The sequence below is a fragment of the Desmodus rotundus genome, chromosome 12, assembly GCF_022682495.2.
Source record: "Desmodus rotundus isolate HL8 chromosome 12, HLdesRot8A.1, whole genome shotgun sequence".
Classification (NCBI taxonomy): domain Eukaryota; kingdom Metazoa; phylum Chordata; class Mammalia; order Chiroptera; family Phyllostomidae; genus Desmodus; species Desmodus rotundus.
The window spans coordinates 38,730,415-38,746,653 of NC_071398.1; the positions used below are offsets into that span (position 1 = coordinate 38,730,415).

At 55.0% G+C, this 16,239-nt stretch overlaps 1 protein-coding gene across 8 annotated transcripts in view; it reads left to right on the forward strand.

Moving 5' to 3' along the window:
- The window catches only part of SPTBN4 (spectrin beta, non-erythrocytic 4), a 70,004-nt gene extending 54,100 nt beyond the window's left edge, over window positions 1-15,904 (forward strand). For all 8 annotated transcript variants that reach the window (XM_053914458.2, XM_053914459.2, XM_053914460.2 and 5 more), the window contains 14 exons: window positions 2,140-2,418; window positions 2,509-2,639; window positions 3,534-3,738; window positions 4,620-5,000; window positions 6,238-6,482; window positions 8,800-8,938; window positions 9,032-9,116; window positions 9,474-9,670; window positions 10,262-10,881; window positions 11,642-11,711; window positions 12,307-12,599; window positions 13,759-13,932; window positions 14,079-14,121; window positions 15,171-15,904. In XM_053914458.2, the coding sequence (XP_053770433.1) occupies window positions 2,140-2,418; window positions 2,509-2,639; window positions 3,534-3,738; window positions 4,620-5,000; window positions 6,238-6,482; window positions 8,800-8,938; window positions 9,032-9,116; window positions 9,474-9,670; window positions 10,262-10,881; window positions 11,642-11,711; window positions 12,307-12,599; window positions 13,759-13,932; window positions 14,079-14,121; window positions 15,171-15,329 (3,021 nt within the window). In that variant the 3' untranslated portion in view covers window positions 15,330-15,904. The remainder of the gene's footprint in view (window positions 1-2,139; window positions 2,419-2,508; window positions 2,640-3,533; window positions 3,739-4,619; window positions 5,001-6,237; window positions 6,483-8,799; window positions 8,939-9,031; window positions 9,117-9,473; window positions 9,671-10,261; window positions 10,882-11,641; window positions 11,712-12,306; window positions 12,600-13,758; window positions 13,933-14,078; window positions 14,122-15,170) is intronic.
- The last annotated feature ends 335 nt before the right edge of the window (window positions 15,905-16,239 follow it).

The window sequence follows — 16,239 nt, forward strand, 5'->3', positions numbered from 1 at the left end:
AGAATTTGTCTCTTTAAACAGATGCCCAGTCTTACTAATCTGCAATTGTTTCCAGAATAACTATTATTTTTGAATAATAGTTATTGAATAACAATTATTGAATAACTAATATTGAATAGTTATTGAGTAACTATTGGCTCAACTTGAGTCACATGTCCACCCTTGAGCTGATCGAGGTAGCCAGGGATTTAGACTGCTCTGATTGGCGTGGTCCCAGCTAAGGGCCCACCCTTGGAACAGCAGGTGGAGTCAGCCTTAACTTAATTACCTGCCATGAGAGGGAGGCAAGGAGGTTCCCCAAAAGAAAGTCAGAGTCCCTTGACTAGAAGTAAGGTGAATGGTTATTCGGTCATGAAAAATAAAAACAACACATACAAACTCAAAACTCCCACAGAGGGAGAGAACAGAGAGGGTCAGCGAGAGTGCTGACTCCTAAGCTAAGCACTGTGGGGGCTTTTAAGCCTCTAAAATCGCTGGGCCTCTGTTCTGCTCTCTGCACCTCAGTTTCCATGTCTAAATAGTGGAGCATTGGCCTAGAACACAGGTGGCAAACACAAGGCCTGAGGGCCGCATCCAGCCCTCCACCTTGTTTTATCTGCCCAGCACCTTGTTTCTACCCAGTGGCAGCACCCAGCTCCTTGTCCCTAGTTAAGGAGCAGTTACATTTACACAGTCCTAAAATCACATCTGGCCCTTTGAGGCAACCGCGAGGCTGAGGTGGCCCCCAGTGAAAATGAGTGTGACGCCCCGGCCTAGAGCAGTGGTTCTATTGCTTAGCAGAGAAACCTGTTGGTCACAGTACCTGTCTCACCAAAGCTTGAAGTAAGGCACACAAAAGGGGAATAATAATAGTAATAATAGTAAAATGCATTAATCAAAGATGATGTGCCAAGTACTGTCCTGGGGGGGGGGGTGTCGTGCTAGTTATTTCATTTAATTCCCACACTAGCCCTATGAGGTAGGTCACCCCTTTTTACAACAGAAAAGGTGTGAGAGTGGGGCCCCGAAGGGTGGTGGGGAGGTGGGTACACAAACTGTTCTGAAGTGTTCGTGACCGAGCTGCCCTGGATGGAGCTCTTTAAGAGGTCGGAGTTTTTCTCAGAATCTGGTTTTCCATCTTGATGCAATTACTGTTGGCTGTGGCCAGTGTTGGGGACAAACAGAGCTGGCTCATCACTTTCACAGTTGAGGAAAGCGATCAAGCGCACTGCATGCTTAAAATTGGGGGAGCGCAGCCAGGAGTAGGAGTGTGGACCCACAGGGGCTGAGAAAAGACCAGTCGCTGCTGATGTTGACTGAGCACCTACTGTGTGCCAGGCACAACCCTAAGTGCGTGGTGGTACAACACCTCCACGGGGTAGATGTCGGCAGGCTGCCACTAGCCACGTGACTTTGGCAAGCTCCTCAACCTCTTTGGGCCTCAGTTTCCTCATCTGTAAAGTGAGAACGATGATGCCCAGCTCCTGCGGTTGGAGTGAAGGCTACATGAGTGGCTACATTAGGCAAAGCCCTTACTTAACTTAGCAAAGTGCCTGGCAAGTAGTAGGTACTCAGTAAGTACTCAGTAGTACTCAGTAAGTGTTAACTATCATTATCTTCATTTGCCAGTTGAGGAAACTGAGGCACAGGAGAGGTTAACGAAGGCACTCAGCAAGTACAGAGCTGGTTAAGGGAAACTTCTGTGGTGATGGAAGTGCTCCATATTCTGATCTGGGTACACGGGATTACCTCTAAGATTTATGCGCTTTGCTGTGTATAATTTATACCCCAACCACCTCCAAGCAGCCTGATTCTCAGGCCTGTGTCTCAGCCATTAGGGAGGGTCTTGTGTCAGCAGGCATGTTGGTTCCGAGTCTCTGAAGCCAGCCTCCTGTTTTCAAACCGTGTCACCCCCTCTCTAGCTGCTCCTTCTCAGGGCGACGTACTTCGCCTCTCTGTGCCTGTTTTCCCACCTGCCACACGGGGTATGAGTGAGTGAGCGAATGAATAACGACAAATGCTTGCGTGGGACCTGGCATTGGTTGGGGAATGTGCGGGTGTTTGCCCGTGTCTCCTGAGCCGTGCCAGTCTCAGAGGCCCACGAGGTCTTGCCCTGACTCTGAACACCCTTCTTGCACACCCCCCACCTTCCGTCCCCAGGGCCTGAGGCGGGAGATCCAGGCGCACGGGCCGCGCTTGGAGGAGGTGCTGGAGCGCGCGGGCGCGCTGGCGGCGCTGCGCAGCCCAGAGGCGGAGGCGGTGCGCCGCGGCCAGGAGCAGCTGCAGAGCGCCTGGGCCGGACTGCGCGAGGCCGCGGAGCGGCGGCAGCAGGTGCTGGATGCCGCCTTCCAGGTGGAGCAGTACTACTTCGACATGGCTGAGGTGGAGGCGTGGCTGGGAGAGCAGGAGGTGCTCATGATGAGTGAGGACAAGGGCAAGGTGCGCCCGGGCTGGGGGTGCAGGGGATTGGGAGAGCCGGAGCTCCGGATGGGCCTCTGTCGCCTCATCGCGGGCGCCATGTGCCCCCAGGACGAACAGAGCACCCTGCAGCTGCTCAAGAAGCACCTGCAGTTGGAGCAGGGCGTGGAGAACTATGAGGAAAGCATCGCGCAGCTGTCGCGCCAGTGTCGGGCGCTGCTGGAGATGGGGCATCCGGACAGGTGGGCGGGCAGGGGGCGGGGACTCAGCACGGGGAGGGGGGCAGGGCCCGTTCTTAAGGAACGGTCCTGCAGGATCTGAAGCTTAGCTGTCGGAAACTGGGACAGGGCCAGTGTTGGCCATTGGATTGGGAGGGGCCCTCACTGCCACGTGCTGGAGCCCTCATTTTCACGTGCTGTATTTTGGCAAGTGGTTGGGGCCGGAATGGAGGGGCACTGCCCAAGGATGGTGGAAAGAGTAGGGCCAGGTGAACTGGGATTTGAGCGTAGGGGGCAGTAGGGGGGATGCCTAGCATTGAGGAGAGAAGTGAGAGCTCAGGGCAGGGGAGGGTCCTCTTCCTACCAGAGTCTGAGCAAGTGTCTGCGAGGACAGAGAGCCCACAGTGCACGAGTGGGCGTGGCCTGAGATCTCCTGGGTGGTGGGTGTTGGCTTCCCTGTGGTCAGGAGCAGGAGCCATATCTGGAAAGCTTGGACCAGGGGTGAGATCTGAGAGGGGGCACAGGGCCAGACCTCCATCCTCTCAAACCTGGAGATTGGAACTGGTGGTGAGGCTGATTAGCTGTGGACCCCAGTAGGGAGTCAGGAGCCCCAGCCAAGTCACTGGAGAGGAGGGGCGTGGGACCACAGATAGAAAGGCTGCCAGGAGAGGGGTAGTGAGCTTACCAAGCTTCTGGAAGCAGAGTTTTCCCTCAGCGCTGAGATCCAAGTACCGGGTTGACTTACCCCAAGGCTTGCAGAAAACAGAGTCCTGCATGGGGACCCTGCCCTGCCTGCAGGTTAAGAGGAGACACAGCCATGCCCTGAGAGAGAGTGTCAGGGGGCCCCAGTTCTGTCCTTTAAATCTCAGGGGCTCCATCTCTGCCCCTCCATTCCACCCCCCCCCCCCCCCGCCACAGTGAGCAGATTAGCCGACGGCAGTCTCAGGTGGACCGCTTGTATGTGGCACTCAAAGAGCTGGGCGAGGAGCGCAGGGTGAGCCTGGAGCAGCAGTACTGGCTGTACCAGCTCAGCCGCCAGGTGGACGAGCTGGAGCACTGGATTGCAGAGAAGGAGCTGGTGGCTGGCTCACCGGAGCTCGGCCAGGACTTTGAGCATGTCACGGTCAGTAATAACAGTCATGCCAGTGGCCACTATGCATACTACTGAGGTTCTCTGGGCCTCAGTTTCCCCAACTGTAATATGAAGATAGTAATCGCACTTACCTCACGGCTCTGTTGTAAGCCAAATGAATTAATATACAGTAGTCCCCCTTACCCACAGGGGGCATGTGCCACGATCCCAGTGGATGCCTGAAACCACGGATGGCACCAAACCCTATATGTACTATTATTTCTCCTATATATACATACCTTTTTCCGCAAGGAAGCACTGTACGGCTTCTCTACGGCATCTCCAAGTTGCCAGCAATACTGCTCTGGAGCGTTGGGGCCACTGTTAAGTGAGGCTTTACTTGAACACAAGCACCGAAATAGTGTGACAGTTGATTTGATGTCCTAAACAGCTACTAAGTGACCACACATCATGGAGAGACTGGACAAGGGGACGATTCATGTCCAGGGCAGGACGGAATGAGGTGGAGTGAGATTTGATTACGCTACTCAGAATGACCCACAATTTAAAACGTATGAATTGTTTGTTTCTGGAGTTTGTCCATTTAATATTTTTGGACTGGAGTTGACTGCAGGTACCTAAAACCACAGAAAGCGCAACCCCAGATAAGGGGGAGCACCTGCAATGTCAGGCACTTGTCAAAGTATTCGGCACACACAATAATGCCCAACTCAGTAAGTGTTAGTTGTTATTATCACATTATTATTTTCATTATTGTTGCTATTATTGCTACAGAGTAAGTGCTTCATAAGTGTTAGTTGTTTTTTTATTATGGCTGTCATTATTACTATTTCTCCTCTTAATTGTCACAAGGGGATGGGCCGAAGGGGCCTTTGCCCATGTTGTGCCCCGCCCCCACTTCCTGGTGGCAGGTGCTGCAGGAGAAATTCTCAGAGTTTGCCAATGAGACCGGCACAGCAGGGCGGGAGCGACTGGCGGCTGTGAACCAGATGGTGGACGAGCTGATTGAGTGTGGCCATACAGCTGCGGCCACCATGGCTGAGTGGAAGGACGGGCTGAACGAGGCCTGGGCCGAGCTGCTGGAGCTCATGGGCACACGGGCCCAGCTGCTAGCTGCCTCTCGGGAACTGCATAAGTTCTTCAGCGATGCCAGGGAGCTTCAGGGACAGATCGAAGAGAAGCGGAGGCGGCTGCCCCGCCTGACTGCCCCACCTGAGCCCAGACCCAGTGCCAGCTCCATGCAGCGGACTCTGCGAGCCTTTGAGCATGACCTACAGCTCCTTGTGTCCCAGGTGGGGTGCCTGTAACCAGGAGGGAATGTGGGAGGTGCTGGGCAGCGTGGGTAGGGGATGTGGGCAGCAGAGCAGACAAAAATCAGGCTGTAGAGCATGTCCAAATTAGATGGTGAGACAGAGAGAAAATGGATCACGAAACGGGGAGAAGTTAGATGATGGGGCAGGTGGAAAATGGACTGGTTACGTGGTGCACAGAAATCAGACAATGGCAGAAAAAGTTGTGCAGGATGGCGGAAGGAAATTAGATAGTATTTTCAGTGCAGATTGGGCAGGGATTCTCCTTGGAACTGTGAAGTGAATCTTACCCAGAGTCAGGTAGTCAGTCTAAAAGGAATTGTGGGAGGGTTAAGAGAAATTTGGCTCTGCGGCAGATAAAAAGTGGACAGCAGGTCTCATAGAAATCATATGATTTTCCTCAAAAAATTCAGATGGGGCCGAATTCATGCAAAGTGTAGTGGAGCTGATAGAAATCAGGCAGTGGATCTGACAGGAACTGGGAGGTGGAGCCGAGAAAAGAGATGGAAATGAAGCTGTGGACCTAATAGAACTCGGACGGCTGGACGGAAGAGCAGTGAGTTGCAGTTGTGAAGGAAGGCATAAAGTGGGCACTTATTTTTATATAAATCATATAGATCACTGTTAGAAACCAGGCGGAGAGATTGATAGTGATTTAGTGGTGGTTCTGTTAGAAATGTGGCGGTCACTCCAAGGTTGAATTAACAGAGAGTGAGCAGTGGGTCCCACAGAGCTCACACAGCAGAACCAGTAGAAATTGGGCGGGAGACCTGATAGCAATCGAATCGCCATTCTGAAGGGAATTGGGCAGTAGTAGGTAGGCAATGGGTCTGAAAAAACCCTGAAAAATAATTGGACAGCGTGTCTCATAAACGGCAGGATGGAAAGAAGGTTCCTGAAAGAAGTCAGATCAGTCTGAAACAAGACAGAATGGGCCTGAAAAAGTGAGGCGACAGGCCCGGTAGACATAGAGCCTCGAACCAAAGCAATCAGGGAGTGGACAAAAAGAAATCTGGTGGTAGGTCTAAAGGAAGTCAGAATGCAGGTAAGTCAAAGAAAAACCAGGCAGCAGAGAAGGGAAACCCACTGTGGGATCAGCAGGGTGCAGGCTTCTTAGGTTGTTAAGCCCTGTACCCAGCCAGTAGGTGGGGGAAAGAGAGGGCAGAGCCCGGACCCCACAGAGGGCTGGTGCTCTACCTGGCCCTGGTTTGCCCCTCAGGTACGGCAGCTGCAGGAGGGGGCAGCACAGCTGCGGACGGTGTATGCAGGTGAGCACGCAGAGGCCATTGCCAGCCGGGAGCAGGAGGTGATGCAGGGCTGGAAGGAGTTGCTGGCAGCCTGCGAGGACGCCCGCCTGCACGTCAGCTCCACGGCCGACGCCCTGCGATTCCACAGCCAGGCCCGGGACCTGCTCTCCTGGATGGATGGCGTCTCTGGGCAGATTGGGGCAGCTGACAAGCCCAGGTGCTCCTCATCCCACCTCAGGCTTCCTACCTGCCTCTGGGCGGCCACCCCCTGCCCATCGGCAGTCCTGTTCCCATAAGAATCACAATAGCCAATACCTGCATGACAGCTCTGTGTGCCAGGCACTGTTGTAAATGCTTCACGTGTAGTAAGACCCCCCGTCAGGCTTCGTGTCAGGGGCTCATAGCACAGGGCATACACGTGCCTTCTGTCCTTCCCACTTGCCCGCTGCTGTCCCCACCGTGGGGTGGCATGGCATGGGAGGGGCTGCCGCAGGATAGGGACAGGGAGGTGTGGCACTGTATGTGAGGCTTAACCTAGCAGACACTGACTTACTGCTTACATACAGTTCATGCGGGTTGCTGGCAGAGGCCTGAACCACAGTGGTTGGGAGCCAGGTCCTTCCACCACTCTGCCCTGTGAGTCACTGGCCGGACCCTCCTGCAGATGAGGAGGGTCACAGGGGAGGTTTGACGAATTGAGCCTGCACTCATGTAGCATTGTTTCTTTCTGTGGCTGTGAGGCCTTGAGTCTACATTAATTTCCTCAGTAAATATTTATTGAATGCCTACTGTGTGCCAAGCCCCTGCCCCAGTGCAGCTTAGTCTGAGGGTCTGAGGGTGGAGACAGGAAACAGATAAGTAAACAAACGTCTAATATTATTTCAGACAGTAATAAGTGCTCTGAAGAAAAATAAAGCAAGGTGAGGGGACAAGGTGCTAGCTGGCAAGGCCTCTCTGGGGGATGTCAAGTGTGAGACCTCAATGAAGTGATGGTGAGTTGGGTGAAGTCTGGGGAAAGGGGTTTTCCAGGTGGAGGGGTCAGCAAGTGCACAGGCCTGAGGTAGGCTGCGGTTAGGCACGTGGAGGACCAGAGGGACGATCACTGTGGCTGGCTGGCGGGAGTGAGGGGGAGAGTGGAGAGAGGTAGGAAATGCGATTTGAGAGGGAATAGGGTGTGGTGAGGAGTTTGCCTTTTCTCCGAGTGAGACAGGAGCCACGGGAGGGTCTAGAGCAGGGGACTGATGGGCTGTGACGTACATTTGAGAAAAATTACTGTAGGTGCTTTGTAAGAAATAGAGTGTGGAAGGCAAGGATGGAAGCAGGTAGACCAGTCAGGAGGCTGCTGTGATAAACCAGGTGAGACACGACGGTGGCTTGATCCCGTGTGGTGGCTGCAGAGATGGGCGGAAGTGATTAGTCTTAGGAATTTACAGTCTTTTCATTATGAACACTTTCAAATAGGCACAGAGGCAGCCATAACGGTGTAGTGAACCCACGTGCATATATGAACGCCTGGCCTGAACAATCTGGCCGGTCTTGTTTCATCTGCACCACCCCCCACCCCCCCACTGCTTGCTGAGTTATTTTAAAGTAAATCTCAGGTGTCGTGTCATATCACGAGGTATGCTTTACGATGATAAATGTCCAGTTTCGACTGATGGACTGGCTTCAGGGCCTGAGGGAGAAGGAGTCCTGGATAAGTGATGGGTGAACTTACTGAGGCAGAGGGTTCCAGAGGAGAGTCAGATCATTCCAGATGACCTTAGTCTTAGGAAGAAGCCATTACAATGTGAAACCTTTGGAAATAAGTTTGGACCTTTTAAGTCTCATAAAGCTATACCTGCTGCCTGGTGGAACATTCAGAAATTTGAAGTTTGTTTCGGACACATGCCAGCGGACAGCGGTGCTGTCCAGGAGTTACACAGTGCAAGCCACAAATGCAAACCCCACATATAATTGAAGATTTTCTTGTAACCACATTAAAAGAGTCGAAAGAGGAAAGTGAAATTAACTTTAGTAACTGCAATTCATTTTATTTAACCTAGTATACCCAAAATATTATCAGTTTTAACATGTAGTCAATATTAAAATTATTGAAATATTTGATGCTTTTTTATACCAAATCTTCAAAACATGGTGTGTACTTTACCCTTCAGCACCCCTCAGTTCAGACTAGGAACATGTCTGGTGCTCCTTTGCCACAATGACTGGTGGCTACTATACTGGACGGCACAGGATTGGAAGGTTAGAACCACCCAGCTAGGGAAATCTTCAGGAGCACAGCTTTAGAAAATTGGAAAAACTGGATCTTGAAGTCTTAGCTATGACTCACAAAGTGTGACATTGTAGTACCATGGGAAAGGTTGGAATCACTGCGTCAGTGGGGAGCCTTGGACCCTCAGAACTTGCTCATAGCAGGTGGGATTCTGGAGACAGTGTGGAACTGTGGCCCCAGGGATTCGGGCTCCTCTACAGCTGTCTGTATGGGGTGGGAAGCTGCCTGAGGCTCAGACCCCTGCCACCGCCCACTGCAGGGATGTGTCGTCGGTGGAGGTGCTCATGAACTACCACCAGGGCCTGAAGACCGAGCTGGAGGCACGGGCACCTGAGCTAACGGCCTGCCAGGAGCTGGGCCGCTCTCTGCTGCTCAACAAGAGTGCCATGGCTGACGAGGTGGGGAGGGGTGCAGCGGGTGCCCCTCTGCCATCCATGCCCCCTGGGGTGGGAGCCACCCTGATTCCTCTCCTGCCCACCCCCCACTCCCAGATCCAGGCACAGCTGGACAAGCTGGACACCAGGAAGGAGGAGGTGTCGGACAAGTGGGACCGTCATTGGGAGTGGCTGCAGCAGAGTGAGTGGGGCCTGCACACATGTGGCTCAAGGGCACAGGGACTTTCTCTCGTGTGTTTAGAAAGGCCCAGAGGGTGACATGGGCACGCTCTGCACATCACCCATGGGTCCCCATCAGAAATCACGAAAGCCTGGCGGGGAGGACAAGGGGGCTGCCTCGCCATTGAAGCAGATATTTAGAGGAGAAACTGGTGCCCTCTAAAGTAGCCTCAGCTTCTCATTCCTACAGAGCTCAGAGTGGTCCAGGCTAGATGTAGTCGGAGTGGGGAGGAGGTGTGTGGAAGGCCAGAGGAGACAGCCACTGCCCCACGAAGGGCCCACAGGTGTCCCAGCACCCTTACCCCGAATGTCTCCTCAGTGCTGGAGGTGCACCAATTTGCCCAGGAGGCGGTGGTGGCGGATGCCTGGCTGACAGCGCAAGAGCCGCTCCTGCAGAGCCGCGAGCTGGGCAGCAGTGTGGACGAGGTGGAGCAGCTTATCCGGCGCCACGAAGCCTTCCGCAAAGCGGCTGCAGCCTGGGAAGAAAGATTCAGCTCTCTACGGCGCCTGACCACGGTCAGCCCCGACCCCCACACCCACATCGTCTATATAAGACGGAAACGCTGGGACTTGGAGCTCAGGGTTGTGTCGAGAGGCTGAGACAGATCCTCACTGGGCTCCCAGTCTGGGGGTGGTGGTGGGGGAGTTGGGGGGTGGACAGACCTGTCACCAGACAGTGGTAGCCGCGGGCTGGGATGGGTAAGCAGAGGGGCTGTGGGAGTCTGGAAGCACTTGGCCTGGTCTGGGAGAGTCTCATCTGAGACTTAAAGAACGAGGAGGACAGACCATTGTAGTCAAAAGTCTTAATTAAGGTCCTGGGAGGGGACCATTAAGGAAGGAGGTAATGGGGGTCAGAAAGGCACCTAGAGAAAGTGATGCTTTAGCTGATTCTTAACAGAACAGTAGGTATTTGCTGGAGAAAATAGGAATTAAGTTCCTAGCAGAGAGCAAGTCATAGGTGCAGGCCTGGACAAGCTTGTTTTTTCACCAATGAAACTAATAACCTGGGTTGTGAGGCAGACAACCCAGAGTTGCCTTTCCGCGCCCCCCCGCCCCCCCGGCCCCTCACCACGCCCCTCCACCTGACCCTGGCCCCTCCGTCCCCAGATCGAAAAAATCAAGGCAGAACAGAGCAAGCAGCCGCCCACTCCTCTGCTGGGGCGCAAGTTCTTTGGGGACCCCACAGAACTGGCAGCTAAGGCGGCACCCCTGCTGCGGCCAGGGGGCTACGAGAGGGGTTTGGAGCCCCTGGCCCGCCGGGCCTCGGACGCGTTGTCTGCCGAGGTGCGGACCCGGGTGGGGTACGTGCGCCAGGAACTCAAGCCTGAGCGCCTCCAGCCGCGCATCGACCGGCTGCCCGAGGTCCCAGGGAGGGTTGAGCCCATGGCCCCACCAACCGCACCAGAGAACGTGGTGGAGACCCCCGGGATCCCCGCAGTAGCGGAACAGGTCCGGCCGCGGCCAGAGCGCCAAGAGTTGGCTGATCGCGCGGAGGAATTGCCCAGGAGGCGGAGGCCGGAGCGGCAGGAATCAGCAGATCAATCCGAGGAGGCTGCACGGAGGCGGAGGCCGGAGCGGCAGGAGTCGGTGGAGCACGAGGGGGCACACAGCCTTACCCTGGGCCGCTACGAGCAGATGGAGCGGCGGCGGGAGCGGCGCGAACGGAGGTTGGAGCGGCAGGAGTCCAGTGAACAAGAGACACCCGCCAGAGGAGAGCTGGCCAGGGGGTGAGGCCTCATTGGTCCAGGGAGTGAGGGTGGGGAGGCAGAGAGAGGTCCTGGAGCCAACAGGCAGAGTGGAGAGGGCTTCCGTCTGCCGAACTGCCTACGGAGGGAGAGAGACTCCTGGTACCCATTTTGCAGAGATGTAAACTGAGCCTGAAAGAGGGTAGATGACCTGCCTGCTCTCCAACAGCGCAGTTCTAACCGTTGAAAGGACAGTTAGCCAGAGTGTGTTGTGCAGACCGATCCAATCAGCTGTGTATCCAGAAAGAGGTATTTGGGTCAAACACATTTCAGTGACAATGACTTCTTGACCCCTTTTTAAATTTCGTATTTCACGAACGTTTGCTGAGTGCCCCCCTGTGTGTGCCACGTGCTGGGGAGAGCAGGGACGGAGCCAGCCCGGCCCTGCTTCCGTGGGCTCACAGTCCGGTAGGGGAGACACACTTGTCACCACACAGTGATGACCCAGAATGATCAGAGCTGGAATGGGGGGAGGCCAGTGGGCTTGGAAGCGCAGGGGTAGGTGGGAAAAGGCAACCGTGTGTTCAAAGGCTTGAAGGCACCAGTTTGCATTTTGCTCTTCCTGTTGCTTAAAACTCAAAAGGGAGAGAGGTTCCGTCCTCCATTCAGCAGCCACGACCTGAGCACCTGCGGTGTGTTAAGGCCAGCATCTGAGAGGCAGCTGCGGAAGTGAGTAAGGGCCAGCTTGGTCCCTCAGAGAAGGCACCGCAGTTCCACTGGGTCTTTCTGCCCCCACCCCCAGGAAGGCCACCCTGGCTGACATTGTGGAGCAGCTGCAGGAGAAAGAGGCAGGCCCCGGGCTCCCTGTTGGGGTAAGTTGAGCCTAGGAATGGTGGGGAATGGAGAGCTCTTCAGTGCAGTCGTCTGGATCCCAGAAACACCAGGGTCTCACCCTGGCTCACCCCTGCAGTTGACCCCTGCAGAGAGGCTCTCCGGGGATGGAGAGGGTCCCCAGATGCCTCCCCATATTTTCTCCCTTAGAAAGATGAGGCCACCGACCTGAGAGACTCCTCCCTCCTACACACACACACACACGCACGCACGCACACACACACACACACACTACAGAGTCTTCCCACATCTGCTCTGGACTGTCTCCAGTCCAGTGGCGGGAACCTCAAATTTCCTTATGGACACCACACACAGAAAGCCTAGATTCTCCCCACAGACCGCTGGGACACCCACGCGCCCGCTTCCCACCGTCCTGACCCCTCCGCCCCAAGGTCCAGAAGGATTCCGAACCTGAGGCCGGACAGACTAATTCCCAAGACCAGCGGGCCCCTAAGAGTTGGGTCTCCGGCCCCCAGGTCCTCCCATACTCGCCCCCGAGACAGAACGGCCCCGCAGACACATGGGACCCCCACACCGGACTTTGTACAGCACCCCTCTTCCCCTCCCTTCCCACAGACATCGCTGCCTCAGCCTCGCGAGCTACCCCCCGGCCGCCTGCCCAACGGGCTTGAGCCTCCCGAACGGACACCTCGGCCGGACCGGCCGCGGGCGCGGGACCGGCCCAAGCCCAGACGACGGCCTCGGCCCCGAGAAGGTGGTGAGGGCGGGGGAAGCCGGCGCTCGCGCTCGGCCCCCGCGCAGGGCGGCTCTGCCCCCGCGCCTCCGCCACCACCCACCCACACAGTGCAGCACGAGGGCTTCCTGCTGCGCAAGCGTGAGCTCGACGCTAACCGCAAGTCGTCCAATCGGTGAGCGTGTGGGAGCGGCTTTTGAAGGCGGGTTCCAAGCTTGGGATGTCCAGTAAATGAATAGGTGGGAGTGAGAAGGGCGTCTAACCAGCGGCGGGGTGGGCGGGGCCTGGAGAAGGGCGGGGCTTAGCTTTAAGTAATCAAGCAATGAGCGGGAGGGGTGGGGCCTAAAGCTAGTGTGGCCAATGGGTGAGCGAGTGGAGCTTAAATGAGGGCGGGACCTGAAGAAAATGTTCCTAAAGTGAATAAATCGCGACCCAATACTGTAGCAACCAACCTAGGAGTTAGTTAAAGCGAATAGCAAATTGGATGTGGGGTCTAGTCTAGAGGGTTTCAGTATCTCATGGGATAAAGCCTGGAGGGGTCCATCCAACCAATTAATGGGGTGGGTCCAAACCCAAAGTTTTAAATTGGGGGAAAATCTGAGAAGGTGTGGAGCCCAAACTCTGAGGGTTGAGGTCATCTCATATCGATATCCGAAAGGGGGCTTAACGGTGGTGTATTTACTGTTGGGAGTCCAGCTCCTGGTTGCCCAGCTCTTTTTTGTTCAGCTGGGCAGCAGAAGCTGGGGAGTGGTGAAGCCAAAAAGGGTAGCAGCGCTGGCCAATGAGCAGAGTGAAGTCTAGATCCATGAAATGGGAAGAACAGACAGATTGCCTGTGGGGTCTCAGGCAGTCTTTCTTCTTTTGTGCTGAGGCCAAGATAGGAATAACCAGGGGTACTTCGGTGTATTTTGCTCTTGGGGGACTTACTCCTCCCTAGTTGGGGCTTTAGCTGAATGAAGAGATGAATTCTTCATTCCAAGCCGTAGACCAATAAGCTTTCCTTTCGGGAGATTCCATGGGAGGTAGAGGAGTGGCTGGGAACACGCCCAAGCAAAAGGCATATAAAGGACACAGCTTAAGTCTTCACTTCTAGAAATTCAGTGTGAGAGCATATTAGGAAGGGCAATCCCAGCAGGGCCAGCCTGGGCAAAGACTAGGTACTGAGAGAGTTAGACCCTGCCCTCAGCTCAGGAACACCCAAGGCGTCTGGCCCCTGTAAAGCAAAGGCCCCGAGGGAGGAAGGCTCTGACAGATTCAGCCCATGAAAGATACTGACGAAGAGGACCCAGGCAGAGTGCTGCAGCGCTGCCTTGAGCCCTGTCTCATTGTCCCAGGTCGTGGGTGAGCCTGTACTGCGTGCTCAGCAAGGGGGAGCTGGGCTTCTACAAAGACGCCAAAGGCCCGGCATCTGGGGGCACTCATGGTGGGGAGCCACTGCTCAGCCTGCACAAGGCCACCAGCGAGGTGGCTAGTGACTACAAGAAAAAGAAGCACGTCTTCAAGCTTCAGTGAGACTCCCAAAGGGCCAGAGGGAGGGATCCAAGCCCCAGCTGTCCCCTCCCAGCAATCCCCTGCTCCCTTGGAAAAATAGTTGGTAGAAGGATGAGCCAAATCCCTGCCCCAGATCCCCCAAGTCCTGTGTCCCCTCTTACAGAACCCAGGATGGCAGCGAGTTTTTGCTCCAGGCTAAAGATGAGGTGAGATCTGGTTCTTTCCCTGCCTTATTTGCACCTCAGGGACCACCTGGCTGGCTGGTTACTGGCCCAGAGTGATGGGGCTGTGAGGGGGAAGCACAAGCTAGAGTTATCAGGGCTGTAATGGCAAAGCCCATGGGCAGAGAAAGCCCAGAAGAAGTTCAAACCTAGTTGGGGGGGGAGGCAATCAGAGAGTAAGGGGTTATGTGGCAGATCAGGAGGCCTCCCTGCAGTCCCCAGGACAAAGTCCAATCTCCTTGTCTCTGCCTATGAGGTAAGGTTGGAAAGATAAGAGAGGGGGAATTAGCTATAAATAAATAAATTAATTAATTAAATGGAGGAGGCTGAAGGGGTTGATACAGGCAGAGGGAACAGCAAGTGCAAAGAACTAGAGGTGCAGAATTGCAAAGCATTAACTATGCTTGAGGAGAGTTCAAGGAGAGGTTTGCAGGGGCTGGATCTTGTGGTCCAGAGGAGGTCAGGTTTGCCTTAAGGGCACTGGGAAACCGTGGCAGAGTATTGAGCAAGGGAGGGTTACTGTGATGCATAAAAAAGATCCCTTTGCCTATCTTGTGCTGGGTAGATTGGAGAGGGCAAGAGTGGAGGTGTGGAACCCGGAAGTGGCCAGGGCAGGGACTCAAGTGGGAGAGCACAGGCTAAACCTTGGCAGGCCTGTGTCAAGGGGAGGAGGAGGTGAGTGAGAAAGTCAGGAATGTGAGTGGACCTTGGGACTAGGGCTAAGGGGGAAAAGGACAGAGGAGGAAGAGCAGGAGTGGAGGTGGTTTGAAGAGATTTTTAAAATAATAACTTTTTATTTCATTCATCCTCACAAGAGGTCATAAATAGGTCTTTATTCTCTCCATGACTCCTTTACTTATCTTTAAAATTGAGATAAAAATAGTTTTTCATCATAGGGTTAGTGGGAGAATTAAATAAGTTGATACATGTAGAGTACTACTTACAGGGCCTAGTAAGTGCTCTCTCTGTGTCTGCTGACATTAATCGGCCTCCTCTCTTACAAACACCGACTCTGTGCTGTTTCCTCTCTTCAGGAGGAGATGAACGGCTGGCTGGAAGCTGTAGCCGCCACGGTGGCGGAACATGCCGAGATCGCCCGCTGGGGACAGACACTACCCACTACCTCGTCTACAGACGAGGGCAACCCCAAGCGGGAGACAGGGGAACGCAGGGCCAGTGGGCGCCGGAAGTGACTTCCCACCCCCAGGACCTGACACAACTCCCCGCCCCTCCTCTCCGAACTGTGGGCACAAAGACACTTTCTTCCGCAGGGGCTGGAGCCCCTAGTTCCACCAACACTGCGGACGCGCTTTGACGGGCAATGGAAAGGAGGGGACTTCTCCTGCACCCCAAAAAGTGGTGGGGGGATTGCCGCCCCTATAGCCATATCTCGGCCCCTTCCCGCTCGCCATCCCCACCCCAGGTGCTGGGGCTCCATTATTTTTATGCAATAACTGAGTTTGGGGGAGCGGGTAAGGGGCCCGTTGAGCCAAGACCCCTGCCGGGATCCCCAGATCCTGCCCTAGGAAGCTGGAGTGGAAGGGGCGATAATTCCTGCCCCCCTCTCCGCCCTAGGGATGGGTATGGGGGAGCTGGTGAGGTCCCCTGGACCATCCAGGGTGCTAGGGGGTGGGGAGGGGACGGCCCCTCCCCGCCTTTACCTCACTTCCAATGCTGCCTTGATCTCTGTCTGGGAAGGGGGAGTGAAGGGGCCCAAGCCCCCGCACTCCGCCGTCTCAGAGCCATGCGGTTAATTCCTGACTTAGTTTATTTTTGCAAAACGTGGACCTCCTCCCACCCTACACCCCTGCCCGGCATCCGTGAAGGCATTTAATGGGAGGGGCGTCAAAGCTCCAAACAGTCTTCCTCTCTCCTCCCCCCGCTCCAGTTGTCAATGCCACTTCGTGAGGGCGGGGGGAGGCGAGGGGAAGCCCTCCCCCTGCATGCTTCAGGCTGAAGCACCTTCCAGGAGTGTGGGGGGAACCGGGTTGTGGACAGCCCCCGTGACCTCCTGGAGAAGTCGCTGGGGCTCAGGGGTGTGGGGCGGTGTGGCAGGCGCACACTGTATGTACCTATAATAAATCCTTTGGCTTTGACGATCTA